Below are 17,814 nucleotides of genomic sequence, written 5' to 3' on the forward strand. Positions count from 1 at the left end.
GTGTTCTTGTCTAAGTCTATGGCTTCACCCAATTCTTTTCTGTGGATGATTTCAATATGTCTGTCTCTGGTCCTGACTTTGCAACTCCAGTACTAAATTTCCAGCTCTTCTGGATGACCCAAATAAATTTCAAACAATATATTCCAGATCAAACTTACCACCTTCCGCCCAGACCTGGTCTTCCGCTTGACACCTGTATTGGTAAAGAATGGTCTCACCAATGGCAGGCTCTACTGCCAGGCCTCACTCTTCTCAGGCACCGATGCGCACCACCATTGGAACGCTTCCTCCCCATATGCTCTTTCTCAGACTTCCCCACTACTAGCTGCCCTGACCTGAAAAGTCTGTCTCCTCAGCATCTCTCTTCTCAATTCTTAGTTCTACCACTTTAATTTGGTTTTTTTCTCTCCCTTGACCCATAACAATAATCTCCCAAATGGTCCCTCTGTTTTTTTCTCCCTGTTTCCATCTCATTTTTACACCAGACTAATTTTCATAAAGCCAAGATCTGATCATCCCATGTCTGGTCATCCCCAATCAAAAATCTTCAATGGCTTCCTATTTCTGATAAAGTATAAATGTCTTAGCCTGTGCACAGTATGCCCTATAATACTTTTTCAATAGTACGTAACCACTCCTCCCCAAAAGCACTTTAGACCATAATTGAACTAGGCACTTGCTATTACTTCTGCTTATCTCCTCACTTTCCCAATGAGATACACTTGCTATTCCTTTTCCCATCTCCTGAAATCCCACTCTTCATTTAAGACTCTTCTGAAATATTACCAAACTTGACTAATCTCTCTCTTTTGGGATCCCCACTGTATTCCCCTTCTGCTTTATGTGTAAATGAGGACTTGTAACTAATGTGTGAGTTCATTCATTCATTCCATAAATCTTTATAGATTAACAGGCAGATGAGATAACTTATGATCTGCCCAAGAGGAGTTCATGGTTCACTGGGGAGAAACAGGAGGCACTATAGTATAATCAAATTTTACCCTAGAAAAAAAAGACCTCGCCACACTCTTTTCTCAATTGTTGTGCTCAGCATACTGTAAGCTGTTTGTAAACATGTAGAAGAGGCAAATGAACCAGTACTGGAAGAGGAAGCAGGTAATGAGAGAGGGGAAAGTGGGAAAAAGGAAAGGGGAAGAAAGTAAACAAAACAAAGCAAAAAATGACTAGAAGTGGAGACATGGCAGCATCTGTCCCAGGTTCTCTTACCTTGTATCGCTGGAAGACATCAGGACTAATTTTTCCTAGATGAGGTTCCTAAGGGCAGCTTCCTGGGTACAGGTAGTGTGGATGGCTGACTTTGCCCTGTGGCTGACCTTCCTTCAGATATGACCCACTCAGAGGAAGGTGACACTGTAATTAGGACTCTCAGGTACACATGGGTGAATCTTAGTAGCCTAGAAATCAGGGACTGTGAGTGGTGGTGGCACAGGTGGCAGTACTATAACTTATGTTTTATAAATTACATTTCCAACCTGGAAGTCAAGATCTTAACATTGGATAAAGAGTTTATGGATGAATATTTTGGGGTCTTATCCCTTAATAATTTGACCTTGATTATACCTCCACGTTCAAAAATTCTTTTACTGAGTGAATCAACCTCCCAGAGTCTATGGAGCCACAACAGGTTAAACTCGGTCCTGGAGATGTGGGAGAGTGGAGGATTGATTTTGGGACTATCTTTGAGCCCTCAAGTGGAAAGGCCCACAGCCTGACATCTCCTGTACTGTACTCAATTGCTTTCATTCCCGCCTCTCCTCCTCAACCTTTTACTGGTTCTCATCCTCTCCTTTTCCCTGCTTTCTCTCCCCAACCTTCGAGTTAGGTATTTTTCAACTCTCACTAGCTCTATTGCAAGTCTTCTAATAGGTCCTCCCATCCCTCTCATTATTTACACAGAAGTCAATTATTTTCCTAAAACACAGAATATTATATTGACTCATTGCTTAAACCTCTTCTGTTGCTCCTTGCCATCCACTGGGTCAGGTCTAGACTTCCCAGCACGTCTGGCTCCAGTCTGTCTGCCAGGCTTATCTCCTAGAAATCTTCCCATGTACCCTAAACCTCAGATACCAGACCATGTACTCCTCGTGAAATGTGCAGGCCCTTTCATACCTCAGGACCTTTGTTCATGCTATTTCCTCATTCTTTCCCTTTCCTCAAAAACATTAACATTGTATTACTTCATTCAACTCATTCAATGGTATCTCATGAAGCCAGTGACTATGCTCACAGGCTTCCTGGGAGGTAGATTGGCTGCTTAAGGATACATAACCTTGGGGAAGTGCCTTAGGTTTTGTGTTCAGGCTTTTTTTATAGGCAAAATGGGAATAATAATAATAATAGTACCTATATCAACGTGCTATTGGGATGAAAGGAATCAATATAGTGTCAGGCACACAGGAAAGACTATTGATTAATAGTAGCTACTACTATTTTTGGTCCAGTGCCTGAGTGGGTGCTTAAATATCTATTGAGTAAATGAATGACTATCTCCAGTCAGAAGCACTCAGTTCCTTCTCCATGCCTCTGTAGTAAAGCACCTTTTAAAGTCTGCAATATAATATAGGCTGCCTTCCTCCACATGAAGCTTCCTTCCAAGCTTCATAAGCATGAGACTCAAACTTACCTAATATGTGGGCCCTTCATAGCACTCACCACAATGCCTCATGTTAATAAAATTCTGTTAAATTGACTAGAAAATCTAGAATTGACTAGAAAATCACAATGAGTGAGACTATAGGTGACCCTTGACAGCTCTGGGGTGGAGTGGGATGGAGGTAAAGAGCATCTTGGCCTTTGCTTCTCCAATAGCAGGCCCTTACAGCAACTTCTCCTGGGTCAAGGGCACCTAGGAATCTTATTAGTGTGCAACATAAATGAAATGGTTTAGGCCATCAGACTAGGGTGAAGGGCTGTAGGATGTGTGGGACTGAGGGTGTGCTGTGTGACTGTATTGGTTTGAGAAGCCAATTCAGACATTTCAAATCCACATAATTGGGCTTCCTTTCTTGGCTCCTGAGTCATTGGGAAAGGGTGTGGGTGAGTAATGACCCAGACGGTCAAGGGATTAAAAATGTTGTAGAGGAGGAAATTCTCCCTCTACAAGCAGATGTGTAACAAGGGAGGGACTGAGATTGGCCTTTCTTAAGAATGTACCTGAGCCTTAGTGAGCATGCTTCCTTGACTTCACATGGCTAGTTCAACCTCTCAACGCACCAGAATCAAGACCTGCTGTTGCTATTGGTTGTATAGACTGGGCCTCTCTGAGCCTATTTCCTCTAGGGGAATAAGAAGCCTTATCCTACTTATTTCACAGGGTGGTTGCAAGGAACAAAAGGCACAATAAATATGAATGTGCAGTGAAAGATCGTATTATAATCTCCCAGTAGAGAGAAATACCAGCTTCAGCAAGCTAAGCTCCCTTCTCTTGGGTAAATATAAATCAGTGTACATGTAGAGTCGGAACAAAGCTAGGCAGGAAGAGTCTCTAAGCCAAACCCATCAGATATATTACAAAACAAATATTTTGTAAAATAAAATGAAAGAAATGTGATGCTTCACTTTTTTTTCCTCCAAAGAGTTTTTAAATTTAATTTTATTATTTTTTTTAATAAAAAAGTCTTTTCATAAAATGGAGAAACAGGCACTTGTGGAAAGATACTGGCAATGCCAGGAGGTCTGTCACCTGCTCGGGGTTGTAAAAATTTTCTTCAATTTGTCTGGCCAGGTTATTTTGAAGCTTTGTATCTGGGACAAAGAGGCCAAAGCAGCTGAGGTGGGAGCAGCAGGCTGGCTTTTTACAGATGCGTGATTTTTTGGCCAGAGATTTGTGGGTTTGAGGAAGAAAAGAAGAAAAGAAGAGTTAGCTCTGGCCACTCAAAGTCTTCCCTGGGCTGGGAGTGGACACTCCAGTCAGGTCTCAGGAGGAAATCCGTCAAGGCCCTTCCCATCACACCTCTTGAAAAGCAAGTTTCAGGGGCGAGCACAGAATCTTCCACCTCCTGTTCTCTCAGGTTCTCATTGTTTTCAGAGTCAGAAGTGTCAGAGAGCAAAATCCTTTGATCTCACACCTCAGACTGTACGGTGCTCAACTGGTTACAAATCATTTACATAAACACCTGTACACTTGGAGCTGTGCAACCGCCCCAGAGGCCTGAGGCTCAGAAAAGCTAAGCAGTCTGTCCAAAGTCAAGCAGTTGAGACTATCTGTCTGGAATGCAGATATTCTGATACCTGTTTCAGTGTCCTTTTCAAGTGATGATGCCTTTGAATGGCTTTTTATTTAAATCATATTTAAGGCCAAGAAAGCAGGGATGGGCAGAAATGGTGTTCCTTTTTGTTGGGCTGGACAACTGAATAACAAATTCACACAGAATAAAATGGGACTGGAAGGCAGGACTTCTTGTCTGCCAGGATCTTTATTTTAGATTAAAATCAACCTGGAGATGCAGTGATCCAAGTTAGGAGCAGGATGATGTAGGTAGGAGAACGATGGGCCAGGGAAAACCAGAAGCTGCCTTAAAGCTGCTTTGAAAACCAAAGGGCTGAGGATGGGCTAAAAGTTCCCAAGATTCTGTTAACTCCAAAAGTCTGTGGTTCTTGCCCTGACTGAAACTTCTCCCAAATTTAGCTTTATTTTCCCAGGTGCTTTCTTTGCCTCATCCTTCAAGAGTATCCTTTACAAGCCTGTTCTTACCACAGAAAGCAACTCTGAGCTAAATACCTCATGGCTGGTGTTACAACTGAGGGTAATGTCTACCCATAGTCTGTGTCATGAATGTGGCTGGCAGCAAGTTAAAGGGCAGGGGCAGAGATGGAGTCTTGGGGAATCCGCTTTACTCTGATGGATTGACCTCCTCTGCTAAAAGTGGTACTGACATTTTTTTGTTTGTTTATTTATTAAAATGCATTTAATTAATTGGGCTTGACATAACAACCGGGATGAGAAGCCCTATCCTGAAGGCAAGGGCCTAAGTCTGGAAGCTTGGTTAAGGCCTTTGGACCGTAGTGTGTGCTGCAGGTAAGTGTCAATACTTGGGGTTGGGGAGAAGGGCAGGGGCAAAAACCCAAGCGTTGTGTGTCGTGATGCAATTCTCAGACAACTTTTCAGAGGTGGTATGGAGGCAAGAACCTGTCTGGCTTGAGTTGAACTAAGAGAAGGCTCTAGCCTTGCTAGAGATGGGCATTGGCTAAAAGACAGCAAAAGTTGACTCTTGACTCTTGAGACCTGGTTTCAGCCTAGAGCCTTTGGCCCATCCTCAGCCCCACACTACTCAGTTCTAGTACATAGATATGGGGCCTGGGGTAGGACTGAGGAAGCTGGCAGATGGGCATATAGTTCCCAACCCACCATCACTTCTGTGCTCCTCTTTAATAAAAGACAATCAGCAGTTTGAGCTGTACTGGAAAAAAATAGAATTAATATTAAATTGTTATCAAGGTGTTCCCAAAGCACCCTAGAATTTGCTTTTCATCCTGATTTGGCTGAAATCCACATAAGAAAACTTCTCTCACATATAATTCTCCTCCTCCAGACACAAAGTTTAAATTATTAATGCAAGGCAAAGAAATAGGCTGAACTATGGAAAGACATGTTTTAAAAACAATAGTTCTCTATGAAGTGTGGTCAAAGATTGGCAGGAGGGAAGGGGGTGTTAAGGTCAGGAGGGGATGGCAAAGATCCAAAGCCAATCTTGCAACAGTCAACGGTGTGGGTGGTGGTGTTGGGCGTGGGGGTTGTTCTTGAGAATATTCACTGGGGTGTCTCTAGAGGGGAATTAAATGTTGCAAGCATTACAGCAGAATTTCCTCTCTCTAAAAAGTGGGTGTCTTGGAAAGCTTTGTGAGTTGGATTCCTAGGATTCAAGGTGCTTTATTTTTCTCTTAATTAGCTTTCAAGGATGGGCCTACATATCTCCCCAAGATACTATGGTGGGACATATGCCAGTGCTGATGGTAGCAAGCAGCCGATGTGTAAGCAAGAACCCAAGAAATTACTCCTTTTAAAGAAACCCTTAGTCCACCCACTGAGAAAAACTGAAGAATGCTTTAGTAATGACAGTGGTGTGGAGGCAGGAGACAGGTGCCTGGGACTGGATACAACATTCTGATATCAGGTCAAGGATGGTCAGTTAGCAGGGCAGGATTTAGCTTTTGGAGGCATAGTAGAGGGCAAATGTACAGAGCATAGGGGCCAAGATGTCAGCTGGAGTTCATGCTCTCAGCACAGGTCAGGAAATTTGCAATTCAGCTCACTAAAGGTACAGGACATGGTCTAGAAGGCAGGGGCAATTTAGCAAACTGCACCCAAGGAAACAACACCGATTGTAGCAATCCAGTTCAGAAGACAAGGGTGAAGTTGGGGGCCAGGCTGGGCCTGATGATGCTTAAAATCATCAATTTAGTAGCTAGAGCTCTTTAAGAGACAGCCTACTCACCGGTATTTCAAGTCAGGTCTTTAAGGTCTCTCTCTTTTCATTATGCACCCCTGGTCATTTTCTTCTGCAATGTAAATTGCAGTAAGTTTCTACTTACCTATCCCTTGAGAAAATTCTCAACTCATGTTGAATAGGTTGCCTTTCTATACCTTGTTATTTGTGTCTGAAAACACTAAACTAGCTAGTACCAAAATGCCTGCTTCCCCTCAAAGTCTGTTCCAGAATTGAATTCAAGATGGCAACACATTCAGAAGAGCCCACCGATGCATGTGAAATAGATAAGGCATGCACAACGACCATGGAAAGCTTGGATTCACCAGAGTACTAGCAACTTCCAAGCACACAGTCCCCTTGAGGGTTCTAATTAACTGACATTTTTTCCAACAGAAACTTTGTGTCTTAACTGTTGTATTTGAAAACTTTGGGACCTGAATCAGCATAATTTTTGGCTTTCCTCTGTTCAGCATTACTGCCCTAATGCCTTTACTCATGCACCCCAAAGCACTTTCCTATGGCTATCTCAATCAACTCAGCCCTTGCTGCAAGCCTCCGTGAGAATGACCTGAGAAACTGGTAATTAATTCACAAAGCAGGGGTAAGATTTGCGTGTGTGTGTGTGTCCCTTTCCTTATCAATATGGGACGGAGGATCTGATTATATCTCACTGTGTGTTCCTTTTCTGGTCCCCCTTGCTCTGTGCCCACATCTTCTGTTAAAAGGCAGAGTGGGAAAGTCAACATTCTTCATTCCCATCCATCAGAGCTAGAGAAGGTCCCAAAGTGCACTGCGGAACACAGTTTTCCCCTTCCCTCACTCCGGCTTTCCTCTTCTTGCAGCTGGCTTCTCTGATAGATGCCAACAACTCAGATCTGGAGATACAGATTCTGCCCTCTGGAAGCTGACAAGCTGCAGGCTCCATGGGAGTGGGTGCCTACCCTAGGAAGTGCAAGGAAAGCAGAGCCAGAGAATTCCTCTGGCTTCCTCGTTCTTTAAGATGCATTTAGGCTATAAATGCCATATCCACTTCCTCCCACAGTATAACACTGCATTGACCCCAAACCTGTCAAATTTAGCTCTGTGGTAATACCCACATCCACAGGGGATGATTTTATCCTGGCAGAATACCTACTTTCAACTCTTGCCTGATTCAACTCAATTGGCTTCTTCCACAGTTGACGCACCCCTTCTTAGGCCTCATGGTCTTTTGGTTTTGTGGTGGTTGTGATAATATGGTGGCAGGTTTCTATAGTATTAGGTTAAATTAGAATAGGAATAAAAGCCTGTCTAGTTATGTGACAAGGTTAAGGACTATAGGAAGGAAAAGATTTTTTAAAAAATATTCTCTATTTTGCATTTAGAGGAAATCTCTAATCTTTTATCCACTACTTGGATTAGGGAAACAGATTTGGAAAAAAAATTACAATTTACTCTGAAAAACAAACTGGTAAGGAAAGTCAGTTCCACATTTGCTTAAATTCCCTAGGGTTTGTGGATTTATGATGGTTGTAACGCAGGGGCCAACCATATTACAGTCATGTTTCTATAACACAAAAGAGTTTCTGGACTAGAAAAAGTTGGAACTAGATGAGATGTTGTTTTGGTTATATCCATAACCCAGAGTGATAAAGGTCCCCTATGTGGTGTTTCAGTCTCACCATCTCTACAGAGGCCCCTGCAAGGTTACAGTAGGGGGGCTTTTGGTTTCCTTTACACTATGGGCACAACACACCCTGCCTCACGAAACCCAGGGACTGGGCAAAGGTGTGTTCTACAATTGCTCCAATCACACCTCACATTTGCCAGCAACCAGTTGTACACAGAAAAGAGGTGCCAGGTCATCCACAAAACCACACTGGGCCCATGATTTTGCTGGAGCTTTAAGGAAGTAACAGATTCAGGAGAAGAACAGGATGAAGGGGATAAAGCGGGGGGGGGGGGGGGGGGGGGGGGGGGGGAGAATAGGAAAAAGGGGAGAAGGAGAAAACAAGAGAGGGAGAAATAAAAACTAACTGGGTTCTCGTCTTTTAGCTGGGAACCAACCAGTACTTATAATGCTGTTTTCTATGGGGAAAAATTTAAGTTTGAAATCATGAAGCTGGATATTTTCTATATAAAACCAAACCCTCCAAAGAAGAAAGTATTAAGTAAGCAATTAAGAGAACCAGAAATTTTTGTTTTAAAAAAAGTTCTAGGTAGTTTTTGACCAAAATCAAGCTGAATTAAGAGTTTTTTGTGCCCCCCCCCCCCGCCACCTTTTATTTTGGTTGGGATGGGACACCCAGGGATATCTTAATATCACAATTTATCCTTGCCTGGCTGGTCACTTTAGCAGGATCACTGTTATAGACACATTAAAGAAAGACAATCATTGTATGAAATATGACAACATAGCTGCTTCTACCTCCATGCTAGTATTAGGGTCAAGATCATCGCACTCAGACTCCTCGGAACTGTTCGTCTCCTTGATTGGCAGCATGAGGAAGGGGGAAGAAAGAACACAGTTAGAATACAGGTAGCTTTTGCTGGAGAGAGAGAACTTCAGAGAAGCAAGGGCAATGGGAAATTGGGCAGAGAAAAACTCAGATGCCTTCAAGGTGGGGGTGTGAGTCACCAAGGGCAGCGACATGCTCTTTTCAAGGAGGGAAGGCTGGGATCATGTGTAACTGCTGATCTCACAGGAAATAGCAATGGAAGCAACCAAATGAAGCATGACAGCTGTAGAATTTAAACTGTTGTCTTCTGTGAGGCTGGACTTCCCAGATGAGGGTGAAGGAGAGAATACAATTTCTTTTCCCCAAGGAGGACGTTAGAATGGGTTTCATTTGTCCTTATTTTGCTCAGGAATGGGTAAAAGGGTACATGTTCACACACTATAACAAAATTAATCAACAACCTAATTTCATTATCCAGAGGCAGATCTTGTCAGAAAAAGAAAGCAGATCATATCATTTCAAGATGGCGAAAACAGGAGACTGCCGAAGCTTAGAATCAGTGAGATAAAAACAATAGATGGACTTTCGCAAAGAAATAACTTAGGGTTAATCAATGTGCAACCCTTCCTTTCCCATGCATAGGGAGAGGGAAGGAAAATGACCCAAAGGTGATGTCGTCAGAACTCTGGGGAAAAGAAATGAAACTTTACCAAGGACACAGAGGCCCTTCAATTCCAAACCTCAGCCTTCACAGGGTTAGGGGTTTGGAAGGCATCCCTAAACCCTTTAAACTGTATGTATTCTCAAACCTAGGAACCTGAATGGACAGCTTTGAGAAACTGAGTATGAATCAAGCATCTTGCATTTCTAAGAGAATAATGCAGATAATTTTGCTATAAAACATCTGCACAGTGTAAAAAGAAAGGTATAAAAGAAAAAAAAAAGGTACTTACTTGAATTGAAGTTGCCAGGAGAAATAAAAAATAAAAAATAAATTGATGTTGCATGCAAAATTCTGCTAAACTACTTCCCCTCTGGTCCCCGCACGGGGAAAAATAAATCCCCTCCACCCAAATTGCCTTGTGAGAATGCTGCAAGGTGGGAGTAGATGAGAGATGGGGACACAGCTCCAGGATACCTTACTCACTTTAACAGAGACTTTGTTGCCCAGAATATCCTTGGGTTTACGAGACCCTGTGGCTTCATTTTTACCCGTGTTCTCCACTTCTGCCCGCTTTCTCATGCGTAGGGTATGCCATGAACATGACTTCCTGTTGTACCAAAAAATGCACCAATCAAAATGGCAGGTCAGGGCAGAGTGAGGTGGTAGGAGGGCTAACCACCCTTGGGTGAGTCAGTAGGTGAGTGGTTCCGGTCAAGCCCAAGCTTCAGAGGCCCCAAGCCTGCATGCCAGCTCCTGTGCTGGCTGGTAGCTGACCTCACCTCCAACCAGAAGTGAGTGAGGATGAACTTTGACCTCTCCTGCTAGAGATGCAAGGTTGATTGGCAGCATTTGAAGAAAATATGAGTAGTCTGGATTATTAAACTCTCTTACGAGGTTAGGAAGTTTTTATATTATACTGAGGAGGCCTTACAGGACTGAGGGATTCCCTGCCTAAAGGGCATGGAGGAGGGGTACAGGATGGAGGGTGGGGAAGATGGGACAGGAGAAGGGAATTATATTCTATGGTATGTAAGCTACTGGCAGCACACCTTCCCAGGACAAGGCATAAATCCCCAAAAGGGTGATTTCAGCAGTCCCACTTTATCATTACTATTTGAGTAGTGGCCACTCCCTAAAACTGATGAACAAGCAAGATTTCGGGGGGCATTTGACTTAATAGGTGAGCCCCACTCATTTACCTGGATTTAGGTAGAAGGGTTGGCTTCTTGATCTATGTTCTCCATGTCACTCAGTGTTTGTGCGTTTAGGGCTAGTCATTGAGAGGTCCTGAAGTTTTCTTGCTGGGAGAAGATTCTACATGCTCCCAGGGAGGTGAGAGTGGCAATGTCCCTTTACACCAACCTAACTTATTTCTTCCCACAAGGGGGTTGGGAGCTACTTCTTCAAAGACCTGTAAAGGGAGGCTCAGAGCAGCACTCTTGAGTTCCACAATAGTTGGGACCCAAAGACAAAGAAACCAAAGCCAAGTCACAAACAGAGTCAGTGACCCTGAACAGGTGTCATCGATTTCAGGTGTGGTCACATAGTTTGGATGAAGTTCTAATCATTGTCTGGAATAAGCGAGACTTGGCTTCCCTTCAGTGTCCCCTTGTCAAATTTAGGCAGACAGGACTCCACCAAAAAACCTTCATTAAGGGAGGGAGGATAAGGTAAGGGGCAAATGAGATTTAGGAGGATGGAGGATACTCTGAAATGCATAGCATTTCCTCCAAGAAACTATGCATCTGACAGGATTTTTAGGGCATCCTGAGGAATATGTTCCAGAAATTCTTAGTAACACACATGCATAATAATCTTCTGAGTAAGAAAAAGAAATCATAGTCATGTTTTTGAATTTTCTGGGAAAGTGGGTTTCTTCAAAAGGCAAGAATCTGTTTATAGAATCTTTTCTTGTACCTCCTAAATATTCAGGCAGATTCTCTAGGCTCCCCTAAAAACCAGCAACTTGATCCAATTGTCATATCTGGGTGAGAAACAGTCACGGACGCTAACCTGATAAGATCTCACCCTACTGACTTCAGACACTCTCATTTCTTTACCCAAAAATCCAAGTCCCTGACTCCTTCTGAGATCAGCTCGAGTTGGGAAGGTCCCTGCTAAAAAGACTCCAAAGGCAGACGGCACAGCACACATGTGTGTGCTTACATGAGTGCATGTGTGTATGTGCACGCGCACTATGATGTTTATTACAGCCCTTTGGATTATTCAGTATGTTTGGTGAGAAATTAGAAATGTGAAAAATAATGTTCAGAAGGAAGACACTGAGTAGTTCAAGTGGCAAATCAGGCCCAATTTCATAATCTTCTTCCCAGAAGAACTCGTCATCATGGTTTGGGGAGCTTCCATCTCTTGGCCACAGGCCCTGGTACTGATGTGGAAAAAGGGTTTCAATGGCATTTATCCTATGGGCATTACAACCGACTCTGACTCCTGTGGTCATAACAGGCCCTGGGAAGTGTGGTGAGTGTCTTTCGTTGATAAGGACACTAAAAACAATTTTAGTCATCTGCTCCTTTCCACCCCCACTCACCCTTGTGTCAGAGCAGCTGACCAAGAACCAAAATAACCAGTTTTCACTTGGATCTTTTCTCTTTCATTCAGCCTGACATCCCCCCTTCTTTCCCTCCCACGGAAAGTATGAGTAAGTGACAAAAGACCCAAAGGTGAAAAGGAACAAGGGCTGAGAACCTGGATGATTAGCTCATAAATTGTTAACAGTTGGCTCTTTAAGGCCATTGATTAATAAGAACTTTAGCACTTTGAGGGTCTTGGTTTTCATGGCTTAGGGATTCTTAAAAAGCATTAAAAGCAAATACCTTTAGGATAAAACGAATTGGGCTTATTGTGTCTTAGAGGCCACTACTCATGTCCAGTTTGGCCTGTGGTTACCTAGAGAGGCCCGAGTTATGTCAGGCAGCCTCAATCCCCCAGACCTAGAGAAAGTGCTTTTGGTGCAGCTGTTTGGATATTACAGGGAGCTCCTTATAGTTCTTCTGTGTTTAATCACATGGCTGGGAAAGCAGTGGGGCGATGCCAGCCAAACACTCCTTCTAGTTACTCATTAGTTATGTCAGCACCTCAAGGTCACCCAGTTGCTGGGAACCAGTTGGACAGCATCCAACCTGCATCATTCCTCATTTCAGAAGTTAAAGAAAAACCAGTGGGAGCCGTTTGGTAGGGAAGGCTAGGGTTGGAACTTCAGTGACAAAGGCACTTTTTTGTGTAAGAAGGAACTGCCAATGCATTCAACCAACTTCTAAAATGCAGAAAAGAAAATAAATTAAAAAAAGAGAACGATTTGTACATTTAAAAGTCTTATAAGAGTGTAATGGGGGAAAAAGGGTCAACTAGTCTTTAACCTCATTAAAACATGCTCATGGTGAAAATTTATTTTACATATTTAAAATAGTACATTTAAAATTATTAGTTACATTACAGGTAACAATGATGAACATTGTGACTCTTCATTATATTGCACAACCTGACTTTATCCATATGGGTTTCTTTAAATAGTGCAAAATACTTTATACAGGAATGTGTTCGGAAGGGTCTTCGCGATCAAAATAAGGAAAAGAAATATCTTACAAATTACCATGAACATATATTAAAGTGACAGGGGAAGGGGGAAAATTAAAAAAAAGAAGTTACAATCTGTACAGCGGAAATTGCCAGACAACCAAAAATTTCCCTTTCTCTTGGGAGAAGCAGCATGCCTCTGACCTGTACAGGTCTGGCATCTGTGCTAAGGTAATTTTTTGGTGTCTATCAAAAAATATATATATATATATCAGTAACTTAAAACAATATAAATAGAAGTCCAGTCCAGTGAGTCCTGTGGTGGGTCAAATGTAGCAACGGAAGGCATGCCTTTTGTCACCTAGGATTTCAGTAGGGTTCTTTTCTTAATGAGTTGGGGGGAGAAAAGAGGGGGAAAAATGGACAGAAAATCATAAACGGAAAGGAGAGGAAAACCACCGCCACCATCACCAACAAAAAAACCTGGAACGATCCAGCCTGGATGCCCCATGCTGCGTGTGGTTCCAGCACTCAAACACTTGTTCCTGTGGCACTGTCGAGAACAAGCAGCAGGAATTCCCTATCGTCTGTTTGCATTGTGTTCTTTTTTTTGTTTGTTTTGAAATTTTTTAATCCACATACTCCTCTCCCGGGGAAGCCAACGAGGCACTTACTTGATGCTCCCGTCACTATTTTCTGCTGCTGCCGTGGCTTTGGTGAGGGGCGCCAGGATGCTTCCTGGGACCCAGCCCTCGGCTGCGGGGGAATGGTCACTGGCCGGCTGGTACACCAGGCACATGTTCTGCTGGTTGATGGCGAGGACCTGGACCACCTCACCTTGGCTCACACATATTTCATTCTCCTTTAGTGCATAGTAATCTTTGATCACGGCCATGGATGAGGTCCCATTGCAGCCTCCCAGGTCATTCTGTCAGGACACAAGGGTGAGAAGGATACAAATATAAGAAGGCAGGTTCACATGGGCTTGCTGTGCATCCTGCTGCATGGTTAAAAAGCCAACCTCTCAGTAGCAGGGCAAATAGCAGAATATTACTCAGAATATTATCCTGAACAATGAAATTAAGTTTAGAAAAGTGTCTTTTTTATAGCAATGTTTAATATAGTATTATAATCATGGGTGAACAGGTAGCACCATAGCCCAGGCCCAGCCCCAGCTCAGGTGAAGGTGTACAACACAGTTTTCACCTATAAGCCCCTGCCTAGCGTGCAACCTTCGTGCCAGCATATGGACTGACTAATGGAAGGAAGAGCACTGGCACAGGGCTATGTAAGCAGCACGGCAGAGTAAGGTCTGGGCAGAGATCAGGTCAAGGGTCACAATCCCCCAATGGAAAGAACACAGACACTTTCTTTTCCTTTTTATAGCACTTTCCTTTCCTTTTTTAAAAGCATTGTCCTTCCTCTATATTCCAACCCTCTTTGAAACAGGAGTAACAGTGAGACCTTTGCCTATTTCAAAGGCAAGGCCATGACCTACCCTGACCCAATTTCCAGTGGGAACAGAACTTCTGTACTCCTCCCCTGTACTCATTACCATGAGAGGCAGTCTCCATGGCCTTTCCATGTGAGTCTACTCCAGGGCAGCGGCTACTTGGCAGACCTGGAACTCCCAGGGTGGGCTGGCTGCTCCATAGAGCACGCTTACAGGCAAAAATTCGCCAATGTATTTAACAAAATAACAATGTGATTCCAACTTATTCACAAGGGCAGGGGGGTTTTTAAGGTGGAAAATAATTTCCAGGTGACGTGATGAAATAGGTTGGAAGAGTTATTCTAACACAGAACCAAACTTAGACATATATTTGATCTTAACAAAATCAACACCAACTAATAATTTAAGAAGAAAGAGTAAAACTATAAAATCAGAAAGCACTAGTCAAAATGTAAATGTTCCTATTCATAGACCCGTTCTGTTGCAGGGGAAACTGAGGCCTGATGAGATTAACTAACTTGCTAAGGTTATATAGTGAGTTGCAGAATTTGAAATAGTATCAGATTTCCTGATTCTTAATTCAGTACCTCACCTGTTATTCTCTTCTTCCAACACCACGGAGGGTCAAAATAGCTGTATAGACTGGGTTCAAGGTCAAGTCTACACCTAAGCTCATGATGATGTCTGAATGGTGGATTATGTGTAGTAAAGCTTTAACCTCAGGCTGGCCATCCTCATCTGCACACTGAGGAGACCCTTCCCCTTGCCATACCAGCCAGTGGATGGTGAAGAACCATGAACTCACTTGAGTAGGTGCCCAAGTCAGATCATCATTAGAAAAGTCAATCTCATCCTAAGATTTAAAGTCTAGAGTTGTAACTTTCAGATAATTCATACCACAACTACTCTATATGGTAAAAATGACTTGTTTTTATAATTGCCACTATAATAATACTTTATGTTTGTTTAGACGTTCTGCAGATGACAACAGCTCTAAAATCAGAGAGAATTGGTCTAACTCATTCAATTTACAGGGGAGGAAAGAGAAATAACTGAGACTAGACTGTATTTGGTGGGCTCTTCCTGCTAAAATGATGTGCACACAAAGATGTCATTTCCTAGAGTGGCCCCTGAAGTTGTGCCCTCTGAGGGTGAGGGTGGGAGTAAGGGGATGTCACCTTACCTTGCTAGCCTCGTACTTGTCCCCAGGCTGGTGGTAGTCAAACCCCGGACTGCCATTGGAGGTAGATATCTTCAGGGGTGGCAGAGGCGGGTTGTAGCTGGAGCCCTTTGGAGGCTTCTCAGAGCCCACAGGGACAGAGGAGTATGGCCTGGGGCTGGCTTGGGGAACCCTAGTGGGCTGGGACCTCATCACAGCTGTGTTCCTTTCTTTCCGCTGATATTCAATGGGTGATTGTAGTGCTGCAGGATAAGAGAAGATTGTTATTCTATGCTTTGGGAATCCCACAGGGTTTGGAGGCCTGTTTGGTACGAGGTTTTATGCTAGGTATATGTGAGGAAGACTCTACCCCTGTTTTTAAGAAACTCAGAATGTACAGTGAGAACTGAGACACCTACTAAATAAAACAGAAAACCAAAAATAGCAGTGCGAGCATGTGAGGCACAAAGTGTGGTGCAAAAGGAGGTCAAGAGGGCTCTTGAAGCATATGTGCATACGTGTGTGTGTGTGTGTGTGTGTGTGTGTGTGTGTACGTGCGTGTGTGTATGCATGGTGGTGGTAATAATGAAGAGCTTCAGAAGAAGGCCAGCCATCAGACTTTGACATTTAGACTCTACAGGAAGGAAGCCACTGTGCAGTGGGTTTGAAGAACAGGGTGTAGTCAGATGACCTGGGACACAGGGCCTAGGGTCTCTCCGAAGGAAGAGGAGATGAGACAGGTAAGCGATGTCAGAAATGCCTTGGTGTGAAAGATCTAGGATGTCAGACTAATGCATCCGGACTTAATTCTGAAGATGATGAAAGGTGATTGGATTAAATGAACTTTAAACTCCTTGAAATTTAGATTCTATCATCAGAGCCATACTTGAGGAAAATTAACTTTGCAGCAGTTAGGAGGAAGGACTGGAGAGGAAGAGACAAAAGATGAGGCAAATTCAGAAACCATGAGGCAGTGATAAGCAAAAGGCAGGAGGTCTGAATTAAGCAGAGTCAAGAGGAATGTGGAATGGATATAGGTGCAACAAGTGTTTTGGAGGCAGATTTTATAGGACTCTGACATGGGCTGGGTGGGAAAAGCAAGGAAAAATCAAAAGTCACTTAGGCGGGCGGGCCGCGGTGGCTCAGCGGGCAAAGTGCTTGCCTGCTATGCCGGAGGACCTCGGTTCGATTCCCGGCCCCAGCCCATGTAACAAAAACGGAGAAACAGAATACAATAAAACAAGAAAATGTTTAAAGATGTTTCCCTTTCTTCCTTCCTTCCTTCCTTCTCTCTGTCTTTCCTTTAAAAAAAAAAAAAAAAAAAAAAAAAAAAAAAAAAGTCACTTAGGCTTTGAGACTGGGAGAATGGTAGTCAATGGAATTCAGTAGACAGGAAATAAAGCTGATTTGAAGGGAAAGACATGAACTGTTTTACTGAGTTTAGGAAGACAACGTCCCAAGGTCTGAGTGCTAAGGAGGTGTAGCCAGGCAAAAGCCATATAGGTCAAATTCTGTAATAGTGACTTCAAGGGCTGGCCTGATTAGGTTGTTTTCATCAGTATTGAGGTAACTACTATTTAAGTGGGTTAACAGCTGGGGCCCAGGAAACTTTCAATTGTAAGGATATTTCTACAGTGACAGGTATGCACTTTAATAGGACTAAACATAAGGTAACATTTGCTTTCTATTTGAGGTCTCAGGAGGGAAAAAATAGTCTGAGATACCTGCAAATGTTTTCATAAATGAAAGCCTGGCATTGGTCCATTGTCACGTCCTTATCTCTTGAAAGCATCAAAGTACAGAAGAGACGCCTGCCAGAGGTCAGTTTCTCTCCCTGGAGAGTGCTTTATGGACATTAAATATTTAGGTGGTGATAACCTAGTTCAATATGTCTTCATAATTCACTATAATTAGGAGATAGGTCTTTTGGAGCCATGTAAAAGTCTGAATCATTGATCATGCCCAAAGAAATACACTTCCAAGTTTTAAATACATAGCAAAAAATTGTGACACAGACCTTATCAAACCTGCTTTGAATCAATACATGTCATATATAATTGGATTGTTATTTGTTTATATGCAAGTAACTGCACTAAAGTTTTGAAAATAGT

General features: G+C 43.0%; 1 protein-coding gene across 13 annotated transcripts in view; it reads right to left on the reverse strand.

Annotated features, from left to right (window-relative positions):
- KALRN (kalirin RhoGEF kinase) overlaps positions 1-17,814 on the reverse strand; it is a 758,640-nt gene that overhangs the window by 46,568 nt on the left and 694,258 nt on the right. For 6 of the 13 annotated variants that reach the window (XM_077118101.1, XM_077118100.1, XM_077118102.1 and 3 more), the window contains 3 exons: positions 15,728-15,966; positions 13,766-14,019; positions 10,038-10,161 (listed from right to left, as the gene is read on the reverse strand). In XM_077118101.1, the coding sequence (XP_076974216.1) occupies positions 10,038-10,161; positions 13,766-14,019; positions 15,728-15,966 (617 nt within the window). The other 7 variants (XM_077118114.1, XM_077118113.1, XM_077118115.1 and 4 more) reach the window with 2 other exon arrangements.

Source organism: Tamandua tetradactyla, chromosome 10, assembly GCF_023851605.1.
Source record: "Tamandua tetradactyla isolate mTamTet1 chromosome 10, mTamTet1.pri, whole genome shotgun sequence".
Classification (NCBI taxonomy): Eukaryota; Metazoa; Chordata; class Mammalia; order Pilosa; family Myrmecophagidae; genus Tamandua; species Tamandua tetradactyla.